Source organism: Monodon monoceros, unplaced genomic scaffold, assembly GCF_005190385.1.
Source record: "Monodon monoceros isolate NGI ecotype Baffin Bay Population unplaced genomic scaffold, NGI_Narwhal_1 Super_Scaffold_21, whole genome shotgun sequence".
NCBI lineage: Eukaryota > Metazoa > Chordata > Mammalia > Artiodactyla > Monodontidae > Monodon > Monodon monoceros.
This window is the reverse complement of record NW_021703778.1, coordinates 2,463,952-2,485,205: the sequence shown is the minus strand read 5'-3', so window position 1 is coordinate 2,485,205 and position 21,254 is coordinate 2,463,952. Positions and strand designations below refer to the sequence as shown.

General features: G+C 47.1%; 1 protein-coding gene across 16 annotated transcripts in view; it reads right to left on the bottom strand.

Annotated features, from left to right (window-relative positions):
- The window catches only part of SVIL (supervillin), a 244,879-nt gene that overhangs the window by 28,555 nt on the left and 195,070 nt on the right, over positions 1-21,254 (bottom strand). For all 16 annotated transcript variants that reach the window (XM_029236869.1, XM_029236871.1, XM_029236875.1 and 13 more), the window contains 6 exons: positions 10,911-11,058; positions 7,088-7,177; positions 6,913-6,999; positions 5,045-5,222; positions 2,249-2,421; positions 563-718 (listed from right to left, as the gene is read on the bottom strand). In XM_029236869.1, the coding sequence (XP_029092702.1) occupies positions 563-718; positions 2,249-2,421; positions 5,045-5,222; positions 6,913-6,999; positions 7,088-7,177; positions 10,911-11,058 (832 nt within the window). The remainder of the gene's footprint in view (positions 1-562; positions 719-2,248; positions 2,422-5,044; positions 5,223-6,912; positions 7,000-7,087; positions 7,178-10,910; positions 11,059-21,254) is intronic.

The following is a 21,254-nucleotide window of genomic DNA, read 5'->3' as shown; positions in this document are numbered from 1 at the left end:
TTGTCACACTCTGGGAGGAAGGGGGGAAGGATGGAAGGAAGGAAGGGGGAGGGAGGGAGGGGAGGGAAGGGAGGAGGGATGGAGGGGAGGGAGGAGGGCGGGAGGGGGAGGGAGGGTGCTGGAGCTGCTGAGACCCCCTGCCCCATGCTCCCTTGCTCAAGGACGGCCCTCTCTCCGTCCCGCTGCCCTAACTCCTGCTGACCCTGGCGAGGAGGACAGATGGAGGGAGCACTCTGGTGGCTGAGGGGGTGCCTGGTGACCGCACGCAGTGTGCGGCCGGGGCCACGGGAAGTGGAGCAGCAGCAAAAGCTGAGGTCCTGGAATCAGACAGACCAGGGTTCAAAGCCAGTCCTGCTGCTCAGCCGCTGCTGGGGCCGCAGGCGTAATGTTTCCCACCTAGTGGGATTTTGTGACGCTGATGTGAGATGAGGTGGCACCCGGTGGGCTCGCCAAAAGCACGCGTTCCCTTCTCCCTTCGGGCAAGTAGGGGGAAGTCAGGCCTCCCGATGTTACCAGACTAAAATCCCTGGTCGTGTGTAATTCTCTCTGCCGCTCTAAATACCTTTAATCTGTAACAGCATCAGCTTTTTGTAGGGCACCGCGCTATTGTTGGAATTCTGTTCCGTCAGGTTGACGCTCCGCAGGCTGACGTTGCTGAAGTTTTCTTTGCTGGCTAATCCTGCCAGGGTGACTTCTGAGAAGTTGGAGCTGGCGGACACTGGGAAGGTCAAAGGAGGAAACACAGTGCAGGGGAAGCAAGACATTCAGGAGAAATGACAGTGTTTACACCCAGCGATCATGCACAAGTGACTCACTCCTGTTTTCCTTTCAAGTTAATCCTGATGGGGAAAACATACTCCAGTCTGATGAACTATGCAGTGAAGCTTGTGTTAGGAATTAAACATAGGATTGAAAGTGTAAATGCTTGCTGAAGAGTGTCACCCTGGCCATGCGGAGAGACAAGAATTGAGTGGCACTGTGGACCAGCCACATCAGTATAAAATCAGGAGCTGGACTCGCGCTGCAATTCCACTAAAGCTGTTATCATTCCTAATAGTGTTAGATGCTGAAAACGCATTCCTAAGGGAGACTGTTAGACATCTTCCATCCAAAGTCTTTATATGCAAAAAAGCAGGCACCTTGTAAGGCATGGTTTAGTTCTCATCTTTCTCTGGAGGCTATCATGATCTCTTGAGATCGCTTGCTCTCAGATTTAAGATTGTAACAAGATGCTGGATTTTCAGTGTGGACCAACAAATGTATATGTGTCCCCCAAAAGTGGAGATACAGTTAAAGTACATAAAACTTGTGCCAATAAACCTTTATTTCTCCAGCTCATTGTTTAAAAAACTATGCATATGCTAGAGAGAAACTCAGAAAATTATTTTGCTGGGATGAGGTTCTAACACTGAAGAAATATAACACTACCTGACAACTCGTATGGCATAGAGATTTTGTAATATCTTATTTAGTAAACCAGTTATAATGGAAAGACTCAACCACTTCATCCAAAGACTATTTCTAAAAAAAACCTTTAGTAAGTAGGTTTATGAGTGCTATAGGAAAATAAAAATGACAGCAAGAATCTTCAAAATAACAAGATGATTATGCATGCCATTAGCTCCGCTGGGAAAACCACTCTGAGAACCGGGGAGCCCCACATGACCGGGCAGATAAAAGCCGACGGTTTAGCCTGAAGTGGGATGAAAACCTCGGGCCTGCTCCCACGCTCCTTTCACTGCCCCATCCCAAGTCTCCCGACTCCCCCCCAGCCCACATCCCAGCTCCAAGGAGCGCAAGGGTCCTGCCCAAAACAATGTGAAAAGCACCGGTTTCTGCATTAATTAATAATGTAGAAATCTCGGATTAGGCAAAACAGAGATTTGGGACACTTGCCCACGAGAGATCGAATCATTTGCTCTAGAATAAGATCAAGTGAAGAACCGCTGTGTTTGGAAATGGGTTGAATTGCAAAGCCCAGCAACCTCCCTTTCCTCCAACCTCTTGAAAGAAAACTCAACAAAACAGGATAATTTGATGTCAGTGAATAGATGGGCCACACCGCAAGCCTTTCCGTTCCAAGCAGAGTTTCTGCAGGTGTGCACGTGTGTGTACAGACTTGTTCACTTTTCTTGCACGAGAGTCTCTGGGCGCTGTCATTGGCCTTTGCAAGGCAGGGAAAGGAGAGGACAGAGTCACCTGCTCCCCGGTTCCCGAGCGCACAGCTGGGGATGGCCCTGATACTCACTCTTTTCGACTTTCATACGCTTTGATTCCACGAAGGCCACGTTCAGTCTCTGCTCCGTGTACCCCTGGAGGAGATCTTCCCTTGCCGCCAGCATCTTCAGGGGGTTTTTGGAAGCCTGAACCCGGCGCTTGGGCCTCACCGCACGCTTGTGCTCAGCCACAGAGGATGTCAACCTAAGAGGCAGAGCAGAGCTGGCGTGGCCTGGGGCTGCAGTGTCACCCACGCCTGGTGGCTTACGTGTGTCTGAGCTGAAGCAGCAGGCGCTGCGATTTTAGTTCTTGACTTCGTTATAATCGTACAGTTCCTCCCCTCCCATCACCCCTCCACTGAGGATCTCGGAGGTGGGAGACTGAAGCCCATTTAGTTACAGATACCAGCCCACGCCTGGAGCCCCGCTCTCACCACGCCCCGTGGTCTCCAGCTGGAGGAGCGGCCAGTGCCTCTGGGGCAGCCCATCCCCCTCCTGGACAGCCCTGAAGGGTGCGGTCCTTCCCTCTCATCGCACCCACAACACGCTGATCACTACTTCTCCTGCCGGAATAGGACCACCTCTCCTCCTTTGGGCTCCAGTAAGCCCTCCGTGGATGGACAGCCAGCCACTGCTTCTTGATTTAACCCTCTCTCCACCAGGCTCAGCTTTCTCTCCATGCAAGTTTTCCAGTTCCCTCCCCAAGTTCCCCATCACGAGCCTCCTCTCGACCCACTGCCCCCCTCTGGAAAATAAGCACTATTTTGAAAACTATACTGAAATAAAAGAGGCCCACAAAACCAACTATGACCCTCACACATACACTGTCAGCTCTCTGGGGCAGAAGACCAGACACCGGGAGAGGGGTGGACCCAGTCACATGGTTTCCCAGCAGATTCCAGCTGCTTTTAACGTCTTAAGTGCACGGATCTCTGTACCTGGAGATCCTCTTTCATACATAACGTTGTCGTGTGTGTGTGCGTGTGTGTGTGTAAACATACATATCAATGTTTAAATTACATGTAACCATGTAAACAATGACATTTGGGTGAGGAGAAGATTGAGCAGTGGTTCACTACCAAAGTATGCAAATACCCAAAATATTACTTAAAGGTGAGGAATGGAAAATTGTTCATTTTCTTAAGGTAGCAAATTGAAAAAAACTGAACACATTGAAAAATGCAAAACAGGTATCAGGAGCGGCTTAAGGAAACATTTATGATAACCACGCAGACTTCCGGAAGAGACGGGCACTGAAAAATTTGTGGGCAACAGATACACGTGGTGGATGGCCGTGGGGTTATTAGCTCACCCAGCACATTCTCCCTGCTTCTCGTAAGAGCTCCTTGACTTTCCTTTGGGGGAACCATCTCCCTCCATGCCCTGTCCCCTACCCTGGCTCAGGAGGGGGATCCAAAGACCACCCACTGCTGGCCAATCAGCATCTTCCATCCCCTTGGCCACAATGATGGCTGTAGGGCTGGATGCAAACCCAAGAAAATCAAGCCTGGAACTTCTTCTGGGAAGGCTGGGCAGGTCAGCTGCCTGCGCTGGTGGTGGCCAAGGAGATGGGATATAAATCCGGAGTGAGGGGTGACCATCTACCACGTGGTGACAGCCTGACTGAGAGGAAAGCCAGCCTAAAGGAACCAGGTGCGAGAGACCTCATTCTGAGCCCCTGGAACCTGAGTTCATGCCTGTGCTTTTCAAGGGGTGAACCTGTAAATCCCTCCACGCCTCTCTTCTGCTGAAGCCAGCTGGACTTGGCGTTCTTTGTGGCAATCACAACCAAGGGAATCCTAACACCATGAACACTCTTTGGTGGTTTAGTCACGTTCCTGCATGAAGAGGGACCCTGGGACATCACTGAGAAAACCCTCAGATCTATTGATCTTATCAATGATTGCAAATTAAGTAACACGTTTCATCGATTTTCTAGTTAGCTGTATTCATTAGAGCCCAGGTGATCCAAACAGTTTGCAAAGTTGAGTAAGAATCTGACATGTCAAATGAAGAAAGGCATAGAAATTTCTGCTAACCAGTGTTCATAAAGTCTGCAAAACAATATTCGAGTGACGTGATAAACACAGTCACTTTGTTTTTATGGACCAGGCATGTGGTGGGGATGCAAGGCTTTCTGCCGGAGGGGACGTCTGTCCTGGGTACGCAAGCTCTATCTAGCCCAGTGTCTGGTACTAGAGAATAGTGATTTTGAGACGGGCTGGGACCTGGGACCTGAGACCCTTTGCTGCAGGGCTTGCACCTAGACACACGCCTCTTCTCAAGCAACAAAATACAAAAAACGATAAGGGACTAAAAATAACTGTGCATGTGCAATTGGGCCAAATTATGGACAAAGGATACAAAAAGACCAAAAAACCCAACTGCTGCTTCTGAAGAGCAGGGAGCAAAAACAGGGTACCAGGACCCAAAGCAGGGCACTGCCCATGCCCTATACACACACCACCACCAAAGGGGTGGGCAAGCCACCTAAGCCACGCCTCCAGCCTGACCCCTGGACCCGCCCCTGCCCTCTCCCCATATAAGCAGCTCAACCCCCTCGGGGAGCGAGCAAGGGAACCTGTTACTCTCCTCCCTGCTGCAGCAGGGGCCCCAATAAAGCCTTGCCTGAGCTTCTTGTCTGGCCTCTTATCAATTTCTATTGATTGGGGGAGGCCAAGAACCCTGGTTGGTGTCAATCTGGCTGTAATGAAGTTCTATCGCAGAAGGACGTAACAGTGAGAGAAGATTCTCGAGGAAGTGCTGTGTGGAGACCAGTGAAGGAATCCGTTCTCCAGGGGTGAAAGATGGAAAATGAAATAACTCACTTGGGGGCATAAGGATCGAAAATGACATCAAAGTCCTCGTCCAGCTCCACGGGGCTTCTCGGTAGAGCGGAATCCATGCTGCGGTAGAACTTGGCAAAGGTTTCCTCATCGTCCGGCTTCATCACCTCTTTCACGGATTTCCCGGTGACGGTGAGGACCGTTTCTTGCATCCCACCAACTACCGACAAACAAGCAAATCAATGACCTGAGATTTGTGTAAAAACATGACTCCAACTATGCTTCACTGAATCTTAAAAATGATTTTCTTCCCGCTAAGGTCCAGGAGTGGAGCAAACATGACAAGGATGTCCAGGGTTCTGTAGATGCTTCCTGGGTATCAGCTGGCTTCTCAGGAGAGGACTTCCCGTCTGAACAGAGCGTGCACTGTGAGTGCTAGGAGGGATGGAGGCTCCAGCACACCGGGAATTTCTGAACCTGCTCTTTTTGCTCTTTTGGACGCAGAACTAGCTCAGCCTCGTTCTAGATCAGGGCTTGGTGAAAACTTTTCCTGCAAAGGGTCACGTAGTAAATATTTTAGGCTTTGCACGGGAGTCTATTTGACCTGTGTTGCCCCTTACATGACCCTGCTGCTATAGTACAAAAGCAACTATTACCAATATGCTAAGGAATGGGCACGACTGTGTTCCAATAAAACTTTATTTACAAAAAGGGGAGGTGAGCTGGATGTGTTTGCCGACCCCCGGGCTAGCTCACCGTTACATGTAGGTAATAAACTCTGACTCGTTTGCATTCTTTGCCTTGCCAGCTTTGTTGTTAATAAGTACGCTTTTGTATTTCTGGTTTCAGGTGGTTGTCTGTATTATTTTCAACCTACAGGGGTCATTGTCAATAGTAGGGGCTCCAGTGCTTGGTATTTGATGAATTGCAAGTACTGGACATTTTCATTAAGAGATGAGGCTGTTTCTGCATGTTACTCTTCTATTATATATACTTCATGGGCTTTTGTATTGAAATCTTTATCTATCCACTAGAAATTTCTTTTAGAAATCAGCTGTGATTGTAACAGCAGCTACTACCTTACTGGAAACTGACACATGCGGCTGAAAGTTCACCAGGCCCAAGTTCACGTCGATTTCGCGTGATAACCTGCTTCCGGGGTTAAGGGCAAAACTACCGACTCTACAGTCCTGACTGGATGACATCCCAAGGGTTTATTTACTTCGTTTTCATAAATTTATTTATTGATTGATTTTATTTTTGGCCACGTTGGGTCTTCATTGCTGCGCACGGGCTTCCTCTAGTTGCAGCGAGCGGGGGCTACTCCTCGTTGCAGTGCGCGGGCTTCTCATTGCGGTGGCTTCTCTTGTTGCGGAGCACGGGCTCTAGGCATGCAGGCTTCAGTAGTTGTGCCGTGTGGGCTCAGTAGTGGCTTGCAGGCTCTAGAGCGCAGGCTCAGTAGTTGTGGCACAGGGCTTGGTTGCTCCGCGGCATGTGGGATCTTCCCAGACCAGGGCTCAAACCCGTGTCCCCTGCATTGGCAGGCGGATTCTTAACCACTGCGTCAACAGGGAAGTTCATCCCAAGGGTTTAGATCCAGGAACAAATGGGTTATTGGGGGCTCCCTACTGAGTTCATTACCAAGTGGATCAGAGTTTGGTAATCTAATCAATGTTGACCAATAACTTCATTTCTTAAAACCTAACAACAAAGATAACGCTTACAGTATGAACTGGTGACATCATAGTAGAAGACAATTTAGCTGAGGAGAAAAAGCAATCCCACTTGGGATTTAGAGGCTCTGAGAGCAGGGCAGGTGTTCCTAGGCTTCCTGAGCTACCCACTGAAACCCGAGTCACACTGGCTACAGGCACATGAACCCAAGCTTCCCTCTGGCTCCTGGCGTGTACCTTTGTTATTCAGCCTTCTTAGAAAGGTTTCCAGCCTGTCCAACTTGAGGTCTGATTCTAACTGCATGTCTGGTCTGGCTTCGATATCTAGGCAAGTAGAAAACACAGGTGAGAGAAGCACGGAGGGCTCTTCTGATCACAGACCTCTTGGCACATTGGGTGCCTGGTGACTCACCTTCCAGGGGTCTGGAAACTGGCGTGGTGCCCCTCGTTCTACTGCAGATAGGGGACGCTACTGGGGTGATGGCAGTGGGGGACGCCAGACCTGCAGAGCAGACAAAGGAGCTATTGAGCATCTGAGGAAACTTCCAGAAGTCCCCAGGACCCTGAGGGACGGCCACGAGTCCCAACGGAGATCTAACAATTCACAGAATTTACACACACGCATGGGACACACATATGTGCATCGGGCAGGGACCGTGCCCACACGTGTAGGACACCTGCCAATGGAGACAGGGTATCATTGTTTCTAAGGCCTGCAGCGGCTGTCAGGCTGCCATTCCATACTGAACCACGAAGACACGAAGGCGACCAGAATGTCCTCGAGCAGATGAAACGGTGACGTCTGGAGGCTTTGGGGGCAGTGGGGGTAGCTGAAGAGAAAGTATACAGTCGTCCCTTGGTATCCACAGGGATTGGTTCCAGGACCCCCTGTGGGTACCAACATCCACAGATGCTCAAGTCTCTTATACAAAACGGCATATTTGCATACAATCTACGTACATCCTCCCGTATACTCTAGATCATCTCTGGATGCCTCATTATACCTAAGACAATGTAAATGCTGTGTAAAGAGCTGAAGTGGCAAATTCCAGTTTTGCTTTTGGGAATTCTCTGGAATTAAAATTGTTTTCTGATCACGGTTGGTTGAATTCGTGGCTGTGGAACGCGAGGATGCGGACGGCCAGTTGTTTCCGCACCATCCCCACAGAGGATGGAGGAGACCGGGCTTGCCACGCTGGCCGGGAAGTGCCCCGCAGTGTCCCTCCCAGCTGAGGGGACATGGGGACAGTCTGGCCTTTGGGGGCGTCACTCAGAGTGTGGTCCTATTAGGCAATAATGCAGAGGGTGCTAAGCTTTGTAAGAAAGGCACAAGAGGAACCACTTGTACTGATTTGTGACTGTTGGAGGATCGTACCCATGTCAGGTGTGGCTGGGAGCTAGGGACATGCTTCCACCTGCATGGATGGGGAATCTTTCAACGGAGAAATGGTAAAAGACACATGAGAGGGAAAGACAGACGTTCCAGCCTGAAGAAGGCATATGATTAGAATAAGAAACCTTAATAAAGACAAAGACGAGTATCCTTCCCTAACCTTAGAAGGGATTCGAAAGGAAAGTAATTAGTTACAAAGAACAAAATGAGACCTTAATATTCTTTGTCTCTGTTTGTAAGAAACGAGAAACCCTTAGGTGACGTTGCCACGTTAAGTATCGCTCCGAGAGCCACAAAGGGAGAATATGTAAATCACTGTCACTTACAGGGAAAAAGAATCACTGAAGTGAATGGATCTGCCCCTCCCTCCTGTGAGGTGGAGAGGGATATGCTACAGCATAAAATTTTTAAGGAAAAATACTGAAATGCAGTTTACAACTTAAATTTTAGGTGATATTCTAGAAGTACTTCTCAACATGTACGTATACTTCCTTAATGATGTCAACAACATTTAGAAAAATTATTTCTTTACCGGAACTGTAAAGGGTTTCTATCAGTGAGAAAGTCAACTTTCTTGAAAGATGCTAAAAGGATAAGTAAACTTTGGTATCACCGGCTGGGGCAGTAAACCATCACCTGCTAAGAGGGTGCGTAAGAGGCATGGGAAGATTTCATGAGCACAGAGGGTCATTAACTCTAAAGCCAATGAAACAGGCCTGACTCAAGCCGATCAGGACACCGGCCCCTCGTGCTGTCGCGGCGCGCCCCGCTGCCTGTTCAGGCTGCAGCGCTGAGCTCCCAGAGGTGGACCAGCTCCTTCCTGGAGAGATTTAGGGTTCATCCATAGTGGCGGAGGGCGCACAGATTTAAATTTCACGATGTTAAAACAAAACAAAGCATTCCCCACACCTCTTTTCAGTGAACTCTACAGGCAATAACCAGTCACCTGCTCTCTTCGGGAACATTTCACATCTCTCTTATTCAAAGGTGCACTTTGAGTACCTTCCTTCCAGGAGAATTCTAGAATACCACAGAAATCCGTGGCGTACTCACTGTTATGCAGCGTCTAGGAATAAGAAAAAGGGAGACAGTCCTGGCGAGGCTGGGGAGAAGAGAGTGTTCTGGGGTGAGAGAATGAAAATCAGGGTACGGCATGCCTCTTGGCAACTCGCAGGTACACGGTAACCCGAGGACATGGGAAACCTTGGTGGCTGCAGCGTGGGGACTACTAATTCTTTGGCGAGTGTAGGACATTGGACGCCCTATCACTGCAAATCCGAAAGAGCGGTGACCGAGTGAAACACATCACTGTGTAGGTGGTAACAGATATTAGAAAAACAGGGCACAGTTTTTCCATTAGATTGAAAGTACAAGAAAATTATTTCCTGAGCAAAGTCATATCGCACCCGTTAAATCAAGATCCCTGATTTATTCAGAAACACGTGAACGCGAACTCGTCCACTAAGGGAGAGGAACATCTCTGACTTTACTCTCCAAACCTGCCTAAGAGCAAAGCTACTTCCTCTGACACTCCTGTGGACAAGGGCAGCGGTATCTGGTGGTAAGGGCCCGACTTCAAATAAATTACCATCTTTTCAGATGGAAGAGGAAAGAGGAAACCAAAGTTGGGCTAGAAGCTGGCAGGTCTGAGCTCCGGTTCAAGTTCTCAGCTCGAAGTTCCTCTTAACCAACGTGGGCCTTAATCTGCTTTAGTTAACATAGGGATGGGGGTCACGTAAAGTATACAGAACATATTCAAATGCCACCTCATTCTGAGAGTAAATTATCTTCTGTTATCCTTGACAATTCCAAGAAAAGAATAAATTTGTTACAAAGGATTTTTCCACCAAGATCTGGGTTCATCTCAGTTCAGGGCTTTTCCCTCCCTCCTTCCCTTCCTTTCTCCCTCCCTCCCTGCCTCCCTCCTTTCCTTCTGCAAATATTTATCACGAGCCTACAATGAGCTAGGCACTGTCTTTGAGCGAGGATCCTGAAAGGTTTTGAGGAAAGCGAACTGCAAACCTAGAAAGCAGACGTCAACGTAAGTTAACTCTACCTGAATGTGAAAACCTTTATCACTAAGTTAAGAAATTTGCTTAAGCCACAGCTTAGAAAATGAAGGTACGTGCACGCAGGTGAACAAGGACCCCAGATTTTAACCGTCTCCTACAGGATGTGGAGCCCCTCAGCTCTCTGGTGACTTCTAACCACGTGATGCGTCACTTTCATACATCTTTGGATTCCCCGCTGCAAATCGGTTCCAAGAGCTCAGCTGCAGGGAAACTGCCCATCTGTAGGGAAATCTCACTTCCCTGTGGAAGTGGATCCATCCTTTGGACAGCTATTAAAACATCGCTGGAAATGGGGCTTCCGAAGCCAGGGAACTCTGGTTTGATGGAAAGAGACCTGGGAATTACCCTAAAAGGAAGAAGACAGAAACTCCTCCTTCAATGAGAAAAAGGCTTATTTGGGTGAACTGACTGCCAGATGGCAAGAAAATGGAAATAATTTCAAAGCAATGACAGGAAAGGACTAAGATTTGTTAGCAGATTTGCAAAATCGCTCTTGAAACCTGGGCTCCATCTCCAAATGGCTGTTTTGAAACGTGACTAATTGCATTACGCGTCTGACGTCGAAGATGACGGTGTCGTAGGACAATGCTTTCGGTAGGAATATCTCACAAAACCTACCCAGAAAACGTGTGCACAATTTCAGTGAGAGTGAAAGCCAGAGCGGACTGCGGCCTCATTTTTTACACTGAGCCCTCCCCGGCCACGTCCCCTCCGTGGCGGGGGTGGGGGTGGGGTGGGGGGGGCGACGGAGCGCGCACACGCATCCTGACCTCGCTTCACCATCCTGCCGGCCACGGTAAACTGGGTGGAGTCGTTGGCTGCCCCTCGGCCTCTGGTCTTCCAGGCGTCCTCTCTCACGGTGATGAGATGCTTCCTCTCTTCAATCGTCATCTGGCTCTCTCGACTTTCTGTGACCCGCTGTTTACCCAGAAGAAAACAGGAGAGCAAATCACAGAGACGGAAGCGTTAGCGCGCAGCCCCCCGTGAGCTGAGAAGCAGGCAGAGAGCAGCCGTGCATCGTCCCCACACGTCCCAGCTGTTCTCGCTGAAATAGTCTGGGCTTCCCTATTTCCAGCTTGGGTTAGAGATCGCCACCACCAACGCGGGAACTGTAGGTTAGAACTTTGTTTTTCACTTATTTGTTTGCAACGCTGGAATATCAAAATGATACTCTGTAAAAAGAAACAAAAATAGACTTGTCTTCCTGCCATAAATTTTACAGCGTTTTAAAGTTGCTCTGTTTTACTTATCTAGTTAAACGCAGTTGACTAGGACTCTCTATCCATTATACTCACAAAGAGCACGGTGGGTCTAGAAAATCTTACCCTCTTAAGTTCACGAGGAACGTGGTCAATCATAAAGGAAGGAAAGCTGTTTAGGGGAGGATGTGCTATCAGAAGGCTTCCTGGAACTCGCGTGCTTTTTCCTAGAGCAACTATGTTACATGGGCAGTTAGGCAACCAGGTCAAGCCCATAAAAGTGACTTTTAAGTCACAGAATATCTGACACTGGGGCTGAGTTGTGCTATAGAGATAACCTACATACATAGTAACAGTTCTACCTAAAAAAGGCATTCAAATGCTTCTAATTGGGGTTCTGGAGATAGGTGCCTCTTCAATTTCTAAGCCGTTGGTGACACTCATTTGGCCTAAAAGGCAGAAGCTGGAGGTGGGGGGTGACTTGAGGGAGACCAGGAAAGGAGGGAGATGGGCAGGAAGGAGGCCGAGGACGGAGCCGAGGACCAGTGCAGAGGAAGGGGCGTGGCCGGGAGAGTGGTTGACCGTAGCAGGCTGACACCGGCCCGGGAGGTGCTGGAATGCTGGCTGGAGAAAGTCTCCTTTCTCTCCTCCTTCACCCGTCCCTCCTTTCACTACAAAATCCCCCTGGGTAAGGGGGTGGGGCGCACAGGGGGAGGGCAGGAGCCTTGGAAGGTAGTGCAGAGGAAAGGAAAGCATCGTCCCCAGGACAGAGAGAGCTTCTATCTCCAGGTCCTTCCTACTCATGAGTGGTGAGATGACCCTAATTCCAAGTAATTCTCTGAATCACAGGCCCTTATAAACTATGAGGTGGACCTGCTAGGAAAACCTCATCAAAATTCAGAAAAGAGGATAAGTTTTCTTGGAAAATGAAGTTTCAGAAGTGAATTTTAATCAAATCAATAGGACACGAGCCTTAAAATATTTTCAAAAACATATAAAGTGCCAAGAAAGTTTTCTTCTCCGCAGATCCAGACATCAGCAGTGCTATGGTGAGCTCAGCGCAATCTCCAGAGCCCTGGTGCCCGGGAAGTGCGGTTCATGACTCAGAAAAATGGTGTCCCCGGATCAACAATTCCATTTCCCAAGGCACCTGGATTCTCCCGCAGCTCCAGGGAGAACGTGATGCACGGAAGCCCTGGGATGATACAGGTGTCCCAGGATTCAAAGTGTCCGGTGGTTTGCCAGATCTACGTTAAGGGGCACGCTTTTCACTCACCTCTAAATGATGTTGTTAAACATAAACGTTTTTGCTTCTCTAGAAGTTTCACCTTAACTTTGCCACTTAGTAGGGTTGGTCTAGAGGCCCCTGATTCCCCTTATCTGACTTTAAATGGTTCTATAATGCAGTAAGATATATATAATGTGTGTATATATATCTTACATATATGTATATATATCTTGTATATATATCGTATGCGTGCGTTATATGTACAAATATACACAGTTTATTCCCTTTAGAAATTAATAGAATGTATCACAAGTTGCTATTAAATTTTAGAACTCAAAATGTGAAAACAGGCAAGATAGACATCTTCGTCTATGTACTTTTTTTTTTTTTTAGCTTAAAACTTCATGATTGTCTTGTCTTGCTTTTCCCTTCGAAGGCTTTCTTTCCTCATTTAGAGAAGGACATAACACATAGTATAGTAAGCACTGTGTCATTTTTCAGGTTTCCCTAGGTTTAGCTGATGGTATTTAGGATTGACTGGGAGAGTAAGGGAGTTGGGGCATAATATGAATAGAAGCCCTACCCAATCTATCTTTTACTCTTTCAAATATAGCTCTCATGAACGTGATGCAGAAAGATGGGGAGGGAGAGAGGGGGAATGAGAGAGAGAGAGAGAGAAGGAGAAAAGAAGAAGGAGAAGAAGAAGAGGGAGAAGAAGGAGAAGGGGAAGGAGAAGGGGAGGAGAAGGTAGTGAAACAGTTGGGAGGAAAGGAGGGTCTTAGGGATGGACAGAGACTCGGTAGGACACAGCTAGAAACTGTGCAAAGGGTTGAGCTGCAAGAATGTTTTCAGCTTACCACACTGCTACTGATGGGTTTGCCTCTGTACACCTGAGAAATCACTGTGCAAATCTCCCTAAGCGTTTCTGACACAGGAGGTGATACACGAGAGAGAACTAACATGTGTGACTAGGATTAGTGCAGATCTAAGGGTAAAATTCTTACCCTTAAGTGGTAAGGGGAGAGCTTCACAGATAGAAAATACTGTGATCTGAATTTTAAGTTATTTACCTCTAGTGAAACTACATCACAGGAAGAAATCACAGAATCATGTGTTAAGAGAAATAAGGTACAGTGACAAATCGTCACGTCTCAGTTTTCAAAAATGCTATCACCATTCCGAATCCCGTGCACCGTCAAGGAAATTGAGCTCTGCCATCTCTTTAAGTGATTTCCATCCATCATCAGTGCCCAGAGCCTCACGTGGCCTGAACAAAACATGGAAAAAGATCTCAACTAGGTTTGGACCTCAAAGTGACTATAATCTGACCTTGTCACCCTTTCCCAGCAACTAAGGTGAAAGGAAGGGAACAAGGAAAATCTTATTCTGATACAGCCCTGAGGCATGTGAGGAAGAAGAAAACGTGGGTTGAGGACTGACAAGAGACAAATAGTCCATTTAGACAGAGCTTGTGTGCTGTTTAAATGCTCTGTTTCCCTCTCTGAGCCCCTGCATTGTTGAATATTTATACCAGGACTGCTGGAGGAAAGGATCTCCAGGAACACTGAGGAGCTAGTGCCCCATCACTGGTATGTAAAACATTTATCTGGGAAAGTTGTCCAGAAGTAAAAATACAGGATTTTTAGGCCATTTTAATTTTGAAGTGATAAGACATAGATTGCCTCTGGTAAATGTTATTTTTCTTTAAACTTAAAAATATATGGAGAGATAGTCCATGTTCATGGATGGGGAGATGCCATCTTGTCAAGATGTCAGTTCTTTCCAACTTGACTTATAGATTTGGTGCGATTCTAATCAAAATCCCAGCAAGCTATTTTGTGGGTATTGATGAACAGACAAGCTTATATGGAGGAGCAAAAGACCCAGATTAGCCAACACAATATTGAAGGGGAAGAAAAAAGTCAGAAGACTGACACTCCCCAACTTCAAGACTTACTGTAAAGCTACTACAAAAGTTCCATTACTACCAAGGCAGTGTGGTACTAGTGAAAAAACACACAAATAGATCAAGAGAACAGAGTAGAGAGCCCAGAAATATACCCACACAAATATGCTCAACTAATCTTTGAAAGAAGCAAAGGTAATACACTGGAGAAAAGACAGTCTTTTCATAGTCTTTTCAACAAATGACTGGACATCCACAGGCAAAACAAAAGAATCTAGACACAGGTTTTGTACCCTTCACAAAAATTAACTCAAAATGGCTCACAGACCTAAATGTAAGATGCAAAACTATAAAACTTGTAGATCACATAGAAAAAAATCTAGATGACCCTGGGTTCAGTGATGACTTTTTAGATACAACACTAAATGCATGATCCATGAAAGAAATAGCTAATAAGCTGGACTTCATTGAAATTAAAAACTTTTGCTCTGTGAAAGACACTGTCAAGGGAATGAGAAGACAAGCCACACACTGGGAGAAAATATTTGCAAAAGACATATCTGATAAGGAACTGCTATCCAAAATATACAAAGAACTCTCAAAACTCAACAAGAAGAAAACAACCAATTTAAAAATGGGCAAATGATCTGAACAGACACTTCACCAAAGAAGATGTACAGATGAAAAGATGTTCAACATCCTATGTCATCAGAAAAATGCTACTTAAAACAACAAGAAACTTCTACACACCTATCAGAATGGCCAAAATCCAAACCACTGACACCACCAAATGCTGGCGAGGCTGTGGAGCAACAGGAACTCTCATCACTGCTGGTGGGAGTGCAAAATGGCGCAGCCACTTTGGAAGACAGTTTAGCAGTTTCTTACAAAACTAAACATACTCTTACCATAAGATCCAGCAATCATACTCTTTGGTGTCCAAATGAGTTGAAAACTTATGCCCACACAAAAACCTGCAATGGATGTTTATAGCAGTTTAATTCACAATTGCCAAAACTTGGAAGCAAGCAAGATGACCTTCAGTAAGCAAATGGATAAACTGGTCCATCCAGACAAAGACGATTATTTAGTGGTAAAAAGAAGTGAGTTATCAAGCCATGAAAATACATGGGGGAACCTTAAATGCATATTACTAACTGAAAGAGGCCAATCTGAAAAGGCTACATGCTGTGCGATTCTAACAATACGACATCCTGGAAAAGACCAAAACTGTGGAGGCAGTAAAACTATCAGTGGTTGCCAAGGGAAGGGGTGGGGGGAAGAGGCAGAGCACAGAGGGTTTTTGTTTGGTTTTTTTTTTTTGGGGGCCGCACATGGGATCTTAGTTCCTCGACCAAGGATCGAACCTGCACCCCCTGCAGTGCAAGTGTGGAGTCTCAACCACTGGACCGCCAGGGAAGTCCCCACAGAGGGTTTTTAGGGCAGTGAAACTACTCTGTGTGATGTTACAATGATGGATACACGTCATTATACATTTGTCAAAATCCAGAGAACGTACGACACCAAGAGTGAACCCAAATATAAATGATGGGCACTGAGGGATGACAACTTGTCAACTGTAATAAACATGCCATCCGGTGGGGTACGCTGATAACGGGGGAGGCTGTGTGGCGGGGGGGGGGGGGGGGGTAGGGGGAGTCTCTGCATTTCCTGCTCAATTTTGCTGTGACCCTAAAACTGCTCTAAAAAGTAAAGACTATAAAAAAAAGTATACCATATATATATATATATATATACACACGACATGTGTATTATATAATATACATAAGTTATATTTAAAGACTTGAGCAATATATCTTTTCTTTTAAAGTTTCACAATGACTTATTTAGAAGCAAACAGGCATTTCCCCCCTTAGTGATGGAACAGCAGGTTCGCTCCAGATTTCAGCCTCTTTTTTGGGGTGGACCCCAGCTGGCAATGCAGGGCTGGGCTCCCACAGACCCGCATCCCTTACTTCAGAGGAAAGGCACTAAGAAGAGCGAGGGAAAGGCCGCCTTCGGGAGAGAAACGGGGAGTTTCTACTTGTGAAGATGCCAGATGAAGCCGGGAGGACGCACCAGACCCTTCCTCTGGCTGAAACCCTGTGCCTCTCCCTCAAAGACCTGTTCGGTCACCACTAGTCCTAAAGGAACAGAACAGTCATGAGACTTCTAGTTGGAGGCCACCTGAGAGGCGTGGTCCCAGGGCTGGTGAGGAGACAGAAACCCTAAGAGGGGAGTGACCGGCCAGGTCCCACAGACGGAAGGCAACTAGCACCTGGGGCTCGCGGCAAAGGGGATGCAGCCACTGTTTCTAGCTACTTTGACCCCAGGGACATTCCAAGGGGAATAACAAACAATCACTGGTATTTTTAGCTTTAAGCATCATCACATATTATGTACCAATGTATCATATCAGCCCAGGCTAGGTCTCCCTTCTGTGGCGGGGTTCGGACGGGGTGCAGTGGAGGTGGAGAGTGGGGAGGGAGGGCTGTGGTTGCCATGCCAACAGCACCATGGCAGCTAGCTCCCATCAGGACCGCCTCTTCCATCCTGTCTTTTCCACGCCCCAAAGCACCTGGGCCACCTCCTCCTACTTTATCAAGATAGCCCCGGGGTCCTTTCTTGGGCTCCTGACTCAATTTAGGATATAAACCTTGGAGATTAAAATGGGGGACTTTCCTCTTCAACCAGTTACGTGACTATGAGATGAATTAACACCATAGGTCTCCCTAGGGGTCTGAGCGAAAGCTGAGATGTGGGTGACTGACCCTAAATATATGAAGTAGCAATTACATCTGTGTGCGCGCGCGCGCACACACACGCACGCACGCACACACACACACACACACACACACACACACAGAGAAATGCAGCAGGAGTTACTTCCCCAAATGAAACAAGTTTCTCCCTGCTGCTCAGAAATTGCAATGAGGCTTCATACGTGTAGGCAATTCCTCACCTGATTAATAGATACAAAAGACAGGTATTTATGGGCAGCAGGTATAGCAGGAGAATAAGTAGAAGCATACACAGGTTCCTATAGAGCAAAGCAAGAGGGTTAGAGGTGGAAAGAGAAGATTTATCACAGCGGGGTGGGGAAGGGGGAGGGACAAAAACAAGGATTTCTCTCACAGAAAGTTAATTTACTCATTGCAATTTCAATTCGCTTCCCAAAAGAGTCCGTCCTACTTGTTTAGTTTTTTAGAATGCTAACAGAAATCCCCACACAAGCACAGTAAATAGACCCAAGTCAGCTCTGTGCAGTAATTGAGTTACTGGCAAGATTACTGCCGTTTACGGAAGATATTCCGTGCCATACAGGGGAACCCTGACTTCCATGGACCGTTTTAACATCGAATATAAAATATCTTCTTTAACGTCTTTCAAGTTTTTTCATTCTACGGTTGAAACAAAATTTCAGGAAACAGGATAGCGCTCCACTCTGGATCAAGGTGGCATCTTGCCTCGGGATAAGAAAACCAAACAGAGAGGGGCACCAAGGGGAACCATCGCGAATGAGAGTTACACGTGGCGAGGAGATCTATGCGAGAGTCAGGCTTACCCAGAGCAGATTAGAAACGGCATTATCATCTCTCAATGCTCCTTCTTCCTACAGGTTAAAACAAACAGGAGACGCTGCAGAGGGCTGGAAGGGCAGGGTCGGGCTATGGTGTCACAATCATCCTCGAGAACTCTGTGCTGGGTTCCAGGAAAAGCATGCACATGCCCACACGATCGGGTGGCACAAACACCAAGCGAACTCATCACTCGTCAGTGGGATAATAATCTTTAACTTGGGGGTCATACCAACAGCCTTCCTTGCCCTCTTAGCCTCGTTCCTTCAACTGACTTCACGCTCTTGAATTGTGATTTCGAATTTCAATGACACAGCCAATCAGGACACGAATGTGGCGGACTGATCTTCCTAGAATTTTCAAGGACTTGTTCTGGGGACAGCACAGACCTTAGCTTGATTCACTGACCTGACACGCTGATGGAAGCACAGCCAGATTATCAAATCCTGGTCTGTGACTCAGATGTGGACTCGGGGCTGTAACCACAAACTCTACACAGGGTTTTTATTTCCTGAAGAAGTCTGAAACACGATGATTATCTTGACCCAAGGGAACAGGAGTCACGTCTCTGCCTTAAATACTGAAGATGCCAAAATGGGGTTGGAATTTTAACTAATGATTTGGTGCAAATACATAACTGCAATTTAGTTGAAACAAAGAGACTCCTGCCAAATCCCTTTTCTTTCGAGCTTGGCTTCATTTCATCTCTCTCACTCTTGGGATGGGATGAGTTACTCTGAAGGAAGCTGTCCACATATCATGCTCCAGTGGACACATTCCCTGCACTGCAAGCCTGGCCGTACCTACAAACCAATGGGCTTTGCCATCTTTAGAACTAATTCTATACACTACAAGGGCAAAAATGTGTAAGTCAGGTTAGCAATGCCCTAAACCACGAACAGGAGGAAGGGAAGAGGGGCGGCGAGAGAGAGAAAACCCAAGCTGTTTGTCGTAGGAAACGACAGCGTCCGCCAGGTAAACGATTAGCACTGTTAAGCTCCAAATCGTCAGTCCTGATTTCGGGGGGATAAATTTAGAAAGCAAGGAACTGATGTTAAGTGACATCAGCTCTTGAGACATGACTGATCTTTCAGAAGGGAAAGGAAAACTCTAACTAACCTAAAATCTAACCTCAAATCTATTCATGGGCCAAAAGAGTATTTTCTTCCATATAGGACCCCCGGTGAGATGCGGGTTAGAGCACCGAAACTTTGTTTTGTTTTGGGACAAACCCTTTGACAGAACCAAAAACTGTTTTAGATTTTCAAGGCATCCTTTACATCATTTTTTTTAATGTGGCCGCATGACAATCTCTAATTACTCGTGTGGCTCGCATTATATTTTTACTGGACAGCGTGGATTTTCACAGGGGAAGTGATTTATATAGAGGCCGGTCTCCATCTCCCGCTTCCTCTGCTTCTCCACAGGCTGTAACTCGTGGGACCCTGCTCACTGCACGCAAAAGCTCGAGGAGGCCAAAGGGTAAAATGTTTCGTAACCACGAATATGTGCATTTGATGAACTCAGAAACTGTGCAGGAAGTGATGAGCTGACTGTAAATCTAGTCCCTTGTCCCTTGGTGCAAAAGATGGAAGGTTCCAGGGCCTGTGCCCCTAGCAAGTCTAGCTCCAGCCCAGGCAGCAAGCTCCCATCTGCATGGAGCACGTGTCATGAATGTCCTTCCTTCTCCAGAGAAGCGTCTGGACACCCAGCAAGCCCTGGCCATGTCTCAAGCACCTCCCCCTGCCACCAGCTGCCCCGGGGGACTGTCTTAAGGCAGATCAGGTTCACGGCAGCTCTCCTGCTTCATCTGAGCTGGCGAAGGCGTGGCTGAAATACACGGCCTGCCCTTGGGAAGACATGAAGCTAAGGGCTTATCAGAGGCCATGGGAAAACCACCCGACCTCAACAGAGCTTGCGATTTCCCAATGCCTGCTACAAAAACTGAAAATAGGTGGGCTTATTTTAACTTCAAAGAGCTTATTGTCTTGGGCCGAAGTGAACTAGGTCACTCAGCAGGAGAGCGCCAGTGAGTTCACTGCTGGTGCAGAACCCGCCGCGTCTGTGAGCCCAAGACACCACTTCCCACTCAAGCCAGGGGCAACCGCAGTCACCTCCTCCCATCTCTCGCCTCCTGAGAACCTCCGCCTAGTGTTAAGGCCATTCTGTTCTCACCCGCTACTCCCAGCCTCGGGTTACCCAGCCTCGGATGATCTCTGTCTCCAAAGTGGGCAGAGCGCTGAAATCGATTCCACTATTCACGAGTGCTCTACCTGGCTTTGTGTTTTGTAGCTTTACTTTTCACCGTGCCGTGCGGGACCTGCTAGGGAAGGTTTCTTTGCATCTTTCGACATGACCAAGAATGAAGCGCTAAAGTTATGTGTGAACCAATGATTTCAAATCAAGTTTTTAAATAAAGTTTGTGGGCAATGGGGATCAATGATTTGAGGGACAGAGTTTTCTTTCACTTCCGGGTCTCATTCTGGAAATCCAAATTTCCTACATAGGTGCTGTAATATCCAATTAGATTTGAGAACTTTACAAATGGCTGAGCTTTAACTGTCTTTAGTCATTATCTTTAATGTCACGTCTGTCTCAAAAAAGAGAATTCAGATTGCTGTTTCAGTTTAACCTATGAAAACACAGAGGTGCCACAGGAAACAGTGTCAGAACTCTCTCCTCGCAGCCCTGTGGACACACCTCCTTTTAATGTAAGTTTCTGAACGCCTGAAGGTCACGTTCCACGGATGCGCATTAAATTGTTTTAGATTAGAAGGGGTCCAGGTGATCATCTGGTTTTAAGTATTTTGTTTTCCTTTTTGTTTGAAGACTTTTGATCCTAGAAGTTGGCCAGTGGGGGTGTGTTACAGCGTCTACTTTGCCCCCAGCCAGCAGGTGCATTGGCAATCACAGGGCCGTGCAGTGGGCAAGTCACCGTCCGCTTTCAAAGTGTGCACTGACTGGTCAAAGCTGGTCATCATTACTAGTAATTTAGCAATTACATTTGCCTATGAAGAAATGCTTGCCCGTATCAACAACAGTGTATTACTTTTCTCGAAACTTGTAACATACTTTGCCGTACCTTCTCAATAAAAGGCTTACCTGCTCATCATGAAACACGTCTTCAATTATGAAATAAGTCCTCACCGACCACAATCATGTCCTTCTCTTGTATACTCCCGTTTTCAACCTCGGCATAGGAC